The sequence below is a fragment of the Pygoscelis adeliae genome, unplaced genomic scaffold, assembly GCF_000699105.1.
Source record: "Pygoscelis adeliae isolate BGI_AS28 unplaced genomic scaffold, ASM69910v1 Scaffold338, whole genome shotgun sequence".
NCBI lineage: Eukaryota > Metazoa > Chordata > Aves > Sphenisciformes > Spheniscidae > Pygoscelis > Pygoscelis adeliae.
Window position 1 is genome coordinate 14,718 of NW_008825305.1, and position 11,523 is coordinate 26,240.

At 56.7% G+C, this 11,523-nt stretch overlaps 1 protein-coding gene across 1 annotated transcript in view; it reads right to left on the bottom strand.

Annotated features, from left to right (window-relative positions):
• Positions 1-11,523, bottom strand: part of IGF2BP1 (insulin-like growth factor 2 mRNA binding protein 1) — a 42,482-nt gene that overhangs the window by 718 nt on the left and 30,241 nt on the right. Inside the window, 12 exon segments of the mRNA XM_009330152.1 lie at positions 128-259; positions 567-641; positions 838-954; positions 1,259-1,381; positions 1,482-1,617; positions 2,125-2,247; positions 2,491-2,625; positions 3,304-3,419; positions 3,422-3,587; positions 5,298-5,361; positions 6,156-6,207; positions 6,704-6,752. Of these exon segments, the coding sequence (XP_009328427.1) occupies positions 128-259; positions 567-641; positions 838-954; positions 1,259-1,381; positions 1,482-1,617; positions 2,125-2,247; positions 2,491-2,625; positions 3,304-3,419; positions 3,422-3,587; positions 5,298-5,361; positions 6,156-6,207; positions 6,704-6,752 (1,288 nt within the window).

The window sequence follows — 11,523 nt, forward strand, 5'->3', positions numbered from 1 at the left end:
CGGCCAGGCCACCGGGAAGCCTGTCCCTGGGGCTGTCCCCAGGCACTGGCATGAAGCAGCCACCCTCCCAGGGATGTCCCCCTCCCAGGGTGCTCCCCATCCCCGTCCAAGCATCGCTTCTGCTTACGGTTTTGCCCCCTTTGCCGATGACCCTGCCCGCGGCCGAGGCGGGGACCCGGATGTGCGTCTCCAGCTTCACTTCTTCCTTCGGTCCAAAGAAGTTCTCCTCCTTCAGCTTCCCGTAAATCCTGCCTTGCGCCTGCGGAGGGGAGGGAGCACGCAGTCAGGCGTCACCCAAGATGTCCTACCCCCGCATGTCCCCACCGGCTCAGTGGGTCTCCACCCCCGGGACCCGGGATGGGACAGCACCCCATGAAATCCCGGTTCCTTGGCGTTTCAAACCACCTCAGCCCCTGGGAGAGCTGATGCTGGGTTTACCCAGCCGCAGACTGGGAGGGGGGGGGCTCAAAATTGGGGGCACCGCCCTGCTCCTCCCTTCCTGGCTCCGCGGGGCGGCGGAGAGGGACACCCCAAATTCCCCCCGGTGATGGCAGTGCAGGGGGAACCTTGAACTGAGCTTCTGGAGGGCCCGTGATGACGACCATGCGCACTTTGGAGTCCGGCGTTTCCGGAGGGGAAATCTGGAGGGGGGAGAGAGAGAGCGCAGCTGCAGCGGGGAGCGGCACGGGCAGGGTGGAGGCCGTGCCCTCCCTCCCCTGCGCCGCAGGATTGGGCCCCCAGCCCGACCACCTGGGCTTTTCAGGTGGTTTTCCCAGACAGAACAGCACCCGTTCAGTGGGTGCCAGCAGAGGGGGGGTCCCCATGGGGCAATCCTACCTTGATAGAGGCACTTGCGAACCGGGAGAGCTGCTTGATGTGCTGGCCCTTCTTGCCGATGATGGCGCCGACCGCCTGCGCGGGGATGAAGACGTGCACGGTCTCCTGCTCCGGAGGCTGCGGGTACAGTGCCACCGTTCAGGGTACGGTGCCACCATGGGGATCAGGGCTCCAAGCTCCCCCCCCCAGGTGATGCCCACACCTCTCCAAAGGGTGCAGACCATGGGGTCTGAGCACCGTCTCCATTGCATTTGCAATAGTTTAAAACGCCAGATCCTGCACCCACGCTGGACCTGACCTGGCTGCTGACAGCACAGGATGCTGAAGGCATAACCCTGACCATTGCAAGGGTCTTCTCCAACGCAGGGGAGATCCCCGAGCTGGAAGCTGGAGCAGTTTGAGCTGCTGGGTGTTCACTTACCATGAAGGAGCTGTACGGCGCGGCCCCGGAGACGCTGCTCGGCGGAGGAGGTACTGCGTTGGAGGAGGCAGGGAAGAGGCCAACCGCAGCCAGGTTAAGGCCAGGGATGAGGTGAGATTGCAACTGAGGGCGACAGGAGAGAAATGCTCATTGCTTTTATCGGGGCATCCTCCCAGAGAGCTCCCATCAGTCAAGATGCAGGGCAGGACTGAACCCCACTCACGCTCATGGCGGCCACGTCGTTCTCGTAGGCTTCCCTCACTTTCTTCATGATCTCCTGCTCCGCTTTGCAGCAGTTCTCGATGGAGCCCTTCACCGTGATGGTCCTTTCGGGGTTGTACAGAGTCAGGTCCTGCAAGCTGATGGGAAAGCCAGTGTCAGCGCCGAGACCCTGCCCTGCCCGACCAGTGCCATGCCGGGTCCTCCCGTCCTTCTGATGGGTGCTATTGGGGTGCCAGGGACACAGGGTGCCACTGCCACCGTGTACTGGGACCGCCCGGTCCCAGTCAGAGCAGGGACCGGTATCATGGTGGGCACTGGGTAGTCCACTCTGCCTTCACCCAAAAACATGGTTTAAGAGTAAAACCCCAGCCCTGGCCATCAAACCAGCCAGTCCTGAGCTCTGCTGCCCTGAAGGGATGGAGAGCGGACACCAAAGGGATGGGGAGGAGAACACAGAAAATTATAAAGCCAAGATTTTTCAAGAGAGCTTTGGGGAGTAAAGCACCCACAGGCCGGTTTCTCAGCTGACGGGCAGGCGTCTCTGCCCGCTCATCACATCACCCGTCTCCTCCTCATCCTCCCCCATCCACCCCGGCCTGAGGAAGGTCTGCCCTGGTTTCTCCAAAGGGAGCAAGAAGCCTTACGACGAGATGGTGATTTTTGTCTCCGTGTCCTGCTCCACTTTCTTCAAGTTTCGCCCTTCTTTGCCGATCAGGCGCCCCACAAAGTTGTTATGGGCCAAGATTTTCAGAGGCACTTCATCAGCTCTTGAGAGAGGAATAGGGGAAAAAACTAACATGAAGGATTACTGCAGCCAGAAGAGGACGGATTTGGTACAGAGGGATGGGGGAAGCTCAAGTCCCCTTGACTGGAGTCCCTGGGTCCCCCCAAACCAAAGCTCCTGCACACATAGGAGCGTCACACGGCTCCGGGCGTTAGGATGGTACCACGGCCCAGTGAAGAGCCACGGATGGGATAAGCGTGCGCAGAAAGGCAGGGGAAAACCTTACGTCTTGGTGTCTTTCGCCTCCTTCTGCATGATCTCCAAAATCATCTTGCAGGCGGCGGAGCAGCCCTCGGGGGTGGAGTGGATGCTGATGGCTTTTTCTGCGGCTCCCGCATTTTCTTTCCGGTGCACGTCAATCCTGCAAGCACGGGATGGGTGCTGGGGCAGGGGAAGCGGCTCTGCAGCTTCCCGGCGGGACCAGGGCCGCTCCCCATGAACCGCCTGGAGCTCGCACGCGACTGTAAGGTTATATGCACCCAGGGAAGGCAAGAGGAGTTAATTCTGGGCTCGATACTCGACATGGACGCAGCAGCTAGAAGCTCAAATCACAGAAATCCAAATAAGGCATCAGCATCTATTTATTTTAAGCAACAGGAGTGATTAAGTGGTGGAACAAGCACGTGCCTGGGGGACGGGATGGGCTGTCCATCACTTCACGTCTTAGATAAAGCCTTCCTTGGGGGACAAGAGCCGTAGCCAACATAAGCTCGGGAGCCAAATGCAAGAGCAGGCGGGTGAAGTTCAACAAGCTCGTGCTAAATGAGACCGGCTGAAGCAGCGACCTCCCCGCAAGCCTGCCTGGGTCCTGTCCCAGCCAGGGCGGCCCCGGCAAAGGGAGACGCGTGGGGAAGTGCAGCCAGAAAGCCTGGCTGGGGAAGGGCATGGGAAGGTGGCTCTGGGACACACGGCCCTGCACGGCGGGAGAGCCGGAGGGGCTTCAAATAGCCCATTCTCCGAAAAAAATCCAGCCTCGTATATCACGGCAGACCACTCGGCTCAACAAGGTGCAAACCGGCTCGTGGGAGAACGGACTCACTTGGACTGCGTCTGCTTGGTGATGTTCCTGATGGTGGCCCCTTCCTTGCCGATGATGGCACCCACGTACTGGGTGGGCACCAGGAGGCGGAGGGGGATATCCACTGGCTGCTGCTTTAGCCCTGGCCCCCCGCGGTGACGGGGGAGCCCTGCCTGGGAGCACCGCGCGCCCCAAAGCCGCCCCGCCGCCCGTTCTCCGGCCCTTGCATGGACTGCTCGTCGGGGATGTAGGAGACCTTCAGCGCGTGGTTCTCCAGCTGGTGCCCATTCAGCTTCATGATGGCTCTGGAAAGGGAGAAGGGGTTGGGGTGGGGGTCCCTCCTGGCACACTCCCACGCCAAGCGGCAGCGCATCAGCTCGACCCAAAACGGGCCAAGCCCTCCCTGGCGTAACGCCCAGCGAGGAAGCACCGGGAGGGGGGGGAAAGGAGACGTCACCGATGCCGTGGGGACCTGGCAGGACTTTCCACCCAGACTGGATGAGCCAAAATATTTTAAGGGGAACCTCTCCGAGCACCCGGGGGAGGGGATGGAGCGATGGGTGCAGGACAGGATCGTGCAGGGAGTGATTCCCATGTCTCCTCCGCCTTACGATTTTTGGCTGATATTTCAAACCCGTCTCCCGGCGGGACTTCAGGGGCTGCAAGAGCTGAAAGCTGTCGATAGATGGGGCTGGCAGCAAGAGCAAAGCGACAGCTTTGGCCACTGCTCTCCGCAGCTCCTTCAAACCTCCCTGGCTTTCTACGGAGAAAACCAAAACTGCAGCTCTCCAGAAAGTGGTCAGTGACTCAACCCTTGCAAAAAAAAAAACCCCAAAAAAACCAAACCACCCAAAAAACCCTAAAACTGGCTGAACAGAGACCTTCCCTGCTAGCAGCCCCGTCCCTGCAGGATGTGAAGGGACCAGAGAAAGATGCTTGATGAAGCACACACATCCCCAGAGGAGGAAAAAGCAGGGGAGAAGGGCTGCCGATCTGAGAGCAAAACTCTTTTGCTGGGTGCTTCCCGGTGAAAGAAACCCAAAACATTTCACTTTATGGGGTGCAAAGCGCAGGGCTGGCGTGGATGGACAAGGGAGAGGAGGACAAACCAGGAGCGTTCCCCTTGCCAGGCTCCACGGCCAGACCCTGCCCCGCGTTATTACAGAAAGTAAAACAAGACCGCGGTTCCCCCACGAAGGTTTGCTGCGGCCGCGCGCGCGACCACAGCAAATTCACGGCGGCCACGGGTTTGACAGCTGAAGTATTATCAGCCAGGCGGCCATTTGGAAGCTGCCGCTTCGGCGGAGTGACCACAGGAGACGTCCCCAGGGACGGTGGCGCAGCCACGGTGGCCACATTTGAGACATGCCCGCCTCGGTGACGGAAACCTTTCCGGTTAAAAACCTATCAATCAATCCCCACACTCCTCCAGGCTGCCCTCCGAGGAAAGTGCTGATCCCGTCCCTTTTCCAGCTTTCCAGAGCCCTTTGTCGGGGCAAAAGGAAAGTGAAATAAACAGCGGTGAAAACACAATTAATTTTCCATTTGCATTTAGTGCAAAGTCTGATCTTCCCCGGGCAGGATGGGGACAGAGCTGCAAGTCCCCCAGTGACACGGCCATCAGCCAGAGAGGACACGCGTTGCCTGATGCCTACCAGCTCCTACGATATTTGATCTCATTACTACTTTTTCTGGAGATCTAACTCCTGAAATCATGTAAGTACAAGAAAATCTCTACTTTTCCTTGAGCAAAGAGTTATGTTTTTACTCTCTCAACTGCAGAGAAAAGCCTAAAAACATGGATGTCCTCTGAAGGGCTTTCATCCAAAGGTGAAGGAAAAGAAATCAGTTCTGGGGGGTTTCCTCAAAGATTCACTGCATTTTCAGCCAAAACTTAGGAATTCTGGGGTAATCTGACTCCCAGCACTGGAAATCCTGTTTTCTGTAAGCAGGGAAGGGACCAGAGCCACAGCAGGGAGGAGAGCCCGAGCTCCCGGGGGACGTGGGGCACTTACTGCCTGGTCTGCTCCCGGTTGGCGTAGGTGACGTTGACAACGGCGGTCTCGCTGTCCGTGTTCACTGCGGGCAAAAGAGGCAGAAATTAGAGAGGCGGCGCGAGCGCCAAGGCCCCCCCCCCCAAAAAGCGGAGAGTCCCCGCTCAGACAAATCCCCCTTCGGACGGGTCCCCGCTGGGGCTCCCCAGGGATTTGCAAACATTTTTCTCCTGCAAGGGAGAAGAGTGTCCAAGGGCTCAGGCCACCCTGGGACTCATCCTGGGCGGCACAGACCCTCCTGCCTTATTTAAAGGATCCCGATATGCCATTGCGCTCTGCAGCAAAGCCACCAAAGCCAATTCCATCCTGCCATCCCTCGCCAGAGCCCAGGGACGGTCCCAGGAGCTCCTCCGAGCCCTCCTTTCCATTTCTAGGAGGGTTATGGTAACTCTACTCTCATTAAACATCCCGGGGGCAATATTAAACCTCTTGTCTCAACTGATCGCCATTAGAGGCTGAGATAAAATCTGCCGAGTGGAGACAGATAGTCCCCAGCCAGCCTCGGGAGAGCATCCTGCACCTTCCCCCGAAGCGGCTGCTGGTGGGTACCCAGCGGCTGCGGTGGGAATGATGCCGACCCGGCACCCGATGCGGGGACGCCCACGTGCGCTGGCAAAGCCACCGCACGGGACTCGTCTTTTAGCAATAGGGAACAAAAAAAAATAGCCCCAGCAACCAGGCTGAGACCTCTTGACATCTTTAGCCGTGGCTTCTGCTGACAAAGGAAAACCGCGCGTCCGTCCTCGCCCTCCTCCCCGCCCCCCCCAGAAATACCTGGGGCAGAAAAGATCTTAAGTATTTTTATATTTTCAGTCCTACCTTGCTCGCAGTTTTCTACGGTGCCATACTGGGCTAGCAAACCATCCAGAACCTGGAAAAGGGAGGGGAAAAAAAAAAACTCCACACTTCACACTGGGACCGTCAGGACAGACCAGGGAAATACAACCAATCAATAAAGGCAGCTTTCTAGTCATTAAGATTTCACAAGCAATTAGATGAAGGAAGCTCCTGCCTGCCCCAGGACGCTGGACCAAGGGGCCTTGGAGCCAGCTCGGGGGGGGGAAGAGTCGGGGAAAAGTCCCAGCAGTCGGCGGGAAGAAAGGATCCATTTTGTTCCTTATACAATAGATAAATCATATAACCCTGTTATTAATGGAGATTTTGCTGGTGTAGCTTACGTTGCTTCTACCAGTTGAATTTACTCCTGTAATGGAAGAGGAATAAGCTACGTGGATGCAAGGATCTAGTATAATTAGACCCAATTAATAACAAAGAAAAGGACAAATCAACTTTAATCCCAAGTACAGAAACCTGGGGGGGGAATTAGTCCTTAAATCTGATCTACACTTCTCCGCTTGCTCCCTTACCTCCCATCGCAGCTGGGGTGGGATGTTTCGGATTTGAATTTTCCGGCTCCTGAAATAAATGAAAAGTGATTAAAAAGCAGATTTCGTATCTGCAACACGGCCGTCCTGCGTTGAACTGTTGCACGTTGAGGTATCTAATCAAGCTTTGCATTTCCATATGCTACCAGGGTTTCTGATGGCTTTTGGCTAATTGCACCCAGCCCGGTCGGTGCTGGGTTTACACCGGGAGCTTCACCGAGAACAAGATGCCAAAATCCCCCCCAACCCTTCGGCACTGGCTGGAGCGCTAACATGGGCACGGCTGGAAAGGCAGAGACTTTTGCCAGATTAAATAGAAGGATTAGAAAGCAAAAAGGGAGCCATGCGTTCATGTAACCTGCCCTCCTGCACCCTCCCTGCACCGAGGGACGACCCTCGGGATGCCACCAACCGCCGGCAGGACCCGCTGGAGCATCACCGCCACATCCAAAAACCCGGCTGAATTTTAACCGGGGAGATCGAGGAGCGGGCATCCCAGCTCCACCGCCCGAGACGGTCTCAGGCTACTTCTCCACTCTGGTTTTTGGCTCTTCCTAACTTCACTTTTCCCAAAATAGAAACTCTTTATTTAATTCCGATGCCAAATTTACCCCGGGGGTGCTGTCCCCCCCCGCCTGCCCCTCGCCCTGCAGCTGCCGCAGACAGCTGAGAGCAGCCGCAGGCTTGTCCGGCGACATCGGCGTGCAGCCACGCCGCTGCAGCTGCTGGCACCCCGATGTGCTGCTGGACACCCCAAGAGCCCCCACCTAAAGGCAATGACACCTTTAGATGCCCAACGCTTCAAAGAATGCAGCTTTGTGGGTGCAACCCATATGCGAACAGTGCCCAACCCCCCACGGATGGCTGGTCCCCCCCGTTGGCCTCTGTTTCTCAGGAATAACCAAATCCACTGAATTTTAAGATGTCTAAAGAAAGGGAAGATAAATGCCACGACCATGGCAGGCAGCTCGGTGCTCGCAGCGCTATATCGAGTAAACACCCTCAGACCTGCTCATCACAGACCCAGGCTTCAAATTCAAAGTATTTATGAACGCGTGAAATAATCCAAAAAAGGAGAGAAAACGAGATTCCCGATCCTTATCTTCTAATTACACAACTTCAGAAGGTGGCTCAGCTTATTTGTCAATGAGAAGAAATCATCTCAGCATGAACCGGCCCAAAGCAACCGGTAGGATTTAGCCACACAGGTAAGGATTCCTCCTCAGCCCCTTCATCCTGCGAGGTAAAAGCAGCTGCCTCGAGCATCCCCTCTGATCCGTGCTGCCGATGCAGACCCACACACATGAAAATCCCCCAAAGGGCTGGCTGGGTCAGTTGGTTTCAAACAAAACCAGAACTGACGTTTCCCAAAGTCACCAAAGATTTCCCAAGGATTCAGACCGGAGGGATGGGATGGCCAGATTTGGGGTTGCTCTCCCTTCTAAAAGTCAAAATGAACCACAAAAAAAATAAGACTTTTCAGTGCTCCCGCCAGCTCAGCCACCGGGAAGGCTCCAAACCACCAAATTTTGTCGCTACTACAGATGCAAACTGGGTGGATGGGGAAAAAGAAACCAACCCAACCCTTAAAACTGCAGCGCGTGGCGGGGGGCTGCAGGAAGCAAAGAGGGGGAGCACGCTCAGAAACCAGACCTCTCGTTTACATGCTAATCCGCATCCCAAAATGAATGGGAGAGAGATTAAGAAATTCAGAATGCAAAGAATGTCACAGTCCAGGGAGGGTCAAAAGGATTTGAAGCGATAGAGGAAACCCCGTAGGTCTCCCACTGCCCACCCCTGCCACGGAAACTTCTCCAGATAGCTACAAGCATCTGCACGGGCAGAGCATGTGTTCTGCACATACGTGACCAGAATCAAATGTGCTATGGAGAGAAAAGAGCCATTTATGTCCTCACACCGTAATTCTGCTGGTGGCATCTAATTTTCTCCCCCTAAAAAAAAAAAAAAAATTTAAAAAATTAAAAAAAAAAAAAAAAAAAAAAAAAAAATGGGCTCCCTTTTGTTGCCGGAGCGCCCGCCCGGGCAGATCACCGCCCACATCTGCACCAGCCGGGCAAGGCGAGGGGGCTGCTCTGCGCCTCACCGGGGCTGCTGCGCTTTTATTAATATGTTAATTAACCGGTAATTCCTCCCATCGCGACCACACCACCGGGATTATTAGCCACTCCTAACGGCCTCCATCGCTGACGGATATTAAATCCCCATGAGGCCACGCTCGGAGGGATGGATGGGGCTTTTATCAGTCCAACCGGGTGAGCTACACAAAGCAGAGCGGGATCCCACAAAATCCCGGGATGAGCCGGCACTCCGAATACTTGACCCCTGGCCCATCTCCATCGGTGCCCATCCTGCTCCGGGGAGGGTGGAATCGGGGCTGCATCCATCAGCCCTTCAGTGAGGTCTGGCTCGACATGGACCTGCCCCACGGCGGGTGGAAACCTCCCCCTCAGATGAGCAGCCCCTGCTCGAATCTGGCTCTGTCCGAACGCTCGGCAGCGGCTGTGGTTAGAATTACAGAGGAAGTCATGAATAAATAAACCCCGCTATTTGCTTTGCCAGCAGCAGGTCCCGCCGTATTTAAATCCTCGTCGCAAAATGCCACTCTTCGCACCACCGAACGCGACAGCCCGGTTCTGCCCACTCCCACCTCCGCGCCCAGCAGAGCTTTACTCCAAATAAATAACTCCGCGAGACAGCGATTCCCCGGCTTTTTATTCATGATGTGCCAAAGGCGGGAGCTCCTCCCTCCCGTGCCGCTGAAGGGCTCTCGCAACCTCCGCTCGCCCGACCTCGGCTGCCAGCCGGGACTGGCGCTCGCGCCCCTCGGGCAGGCAGGAGCCACGGACCAGCCCCGGCATCTCCAGCCCACGGGAGAAGGGAACAGCTCTGCCGGGTGCTGCTCGCCTTATGCCGAAGGCAGGAGCCTCCCAGATCCTTGGGGTGAGCCGGAGTGGACTGATCGACCTGGTAAAAAAAAAAAAAAAAAAAGTATATTTGCCGATCTGGATGGTTTCTGCCCACGTGCCGGTAGCTTTTTTTTTTCAATTTAAAAAGAAAAAAAGAAAAAAATCGGGGGTGGGGAGAGGAGGATGAACAGCTGCAGGGCTGTAAGGGGAGAGGAACCACGGGTCCCAGGGACGGATCCCGGCATCGCTCTCCTCCTGCTCCACGCCAAGGGTGCTCTATTTATTATCCCTAATAACGGGATTTTAGCATCCCACTACGTCCGTCCTTCAGCCCTTGAAAACCTGCCAACGCGTCCAGCAGCCCCGTGCGGATCTGCTGGCTCTCCTGCACGACCGGGAGGCGAAGTGAGACCTTGAAATCTCTCGATGCTCTCAGTAAACCCTCCCCAGCCGTGGGTTGGGCTCACTGGGAAAAAAAAACCACCCACCCTGATGCAACCGGACTGTAACAGGAGGCTGCGATGGGACCCACATCACGGAGCCACACCACAGACGAGCATCTTGGGTCAGACCCTCGTTACCCCCGAGCAGTGGAAGCACCAAGACCTGCTCCATCAAAGGCTTTCCTCGGGTCTTTCTTCAGCCAGCTCTTTAAAGAGCTCAACACACCAACAGGTTAAACTTCACCGAGGGGAAAAGCAAAGAGACAGAGCAAAGTGCCGTGGAGGATCCTGCACTATCCAGGTACCATGGAGATTTCTCGCCCTCTCGCGCTGTGCCCATCGATAACTGTGTGGGTCAAACCCAAAGTGCATCAGGAGAAACCTCTTCTCCAGAAGGGAGAAACCGAGGTGAAACGGGAAAAAGTGGCAGCAAAGGAAAGCCCCGTTCGTTCAGAAAACACCCACTGCTGGTCTCCGACAGCCCCGGAGCCAGCTGGAAACCGCTCTGTGTCCCTAACGCACCCAGAGCCCTCCCAGCCCACACGGCATTGCTGGCTCTCGGTGCCGCGTCGGCAGCCCCATCCTCGGAGCCGTGCAGCCTCAGGAGCCCACGGCACATCGGCAGCACGAACGGACCGGTACCCGCCGCAACCTTCGCAGAAAACCCTGATCACCCAAGCAGGCAGAATCACCATTAAGAATCCCAAATTAAGTTTTGGGTTTTTTTCTTGTTTGGGTTTTCAATTTTTAAACCTCACTGGGAAACATCCAAGAGCAGATTCAGCCATCAGGATCCCTCTTCTCTCACCCCTGGACACATCCCCAGAGATTGCCTTCGAGAGGGCGGCCAGAACCTCCCGCTTAATTAAGAATCTGCTGGTAATTCCCCAGAGTGGACTGGCACGGTGGCGGTGGTGGCAGGGACCCAAGAAAGGGGCACTAGCTAGTTAGGAGCAGGCAGCCTGGCCAGGGGCCAGCGGGAGGCTGGGGCTGGGCACCCCCGCCAGCCGGAGCCGACGGCAAAGCAGCACCGGCACAGCCCGGCCTCGCTCCAGGGTTCCCCTCCCTTTTGCACGAGTCCCGCATGGTGTTTTCGAGGCGATGCTTTGCCGGGGGGGGACAGAGCCGCTCCTCGCCCCAGCACGGGCACATCCCTGTCTCTGGTGAGGAGCCCCGGTGAGACTCGCTGCCACCTCCTCCCAATAAAGTTTTGGCCACAGGGCCCACCTGAGACAAGAGCTGCTCTCTCCCGGCGCGAAAAAGCTGGAGAGGCATTCGGAGAGGAGCGTCGCTGCACCCACGGCCGCTGAGCGGGTCGGCAGCGGAGCTTGGGATAAAAGCATCCGCATCTCCCCATCGCACCCTGCGGATATGCCTCCTTCCCCTGCCCCACACGGCACACGGAGCCTCGCGGTGCAGGCAGGGGCTCCCC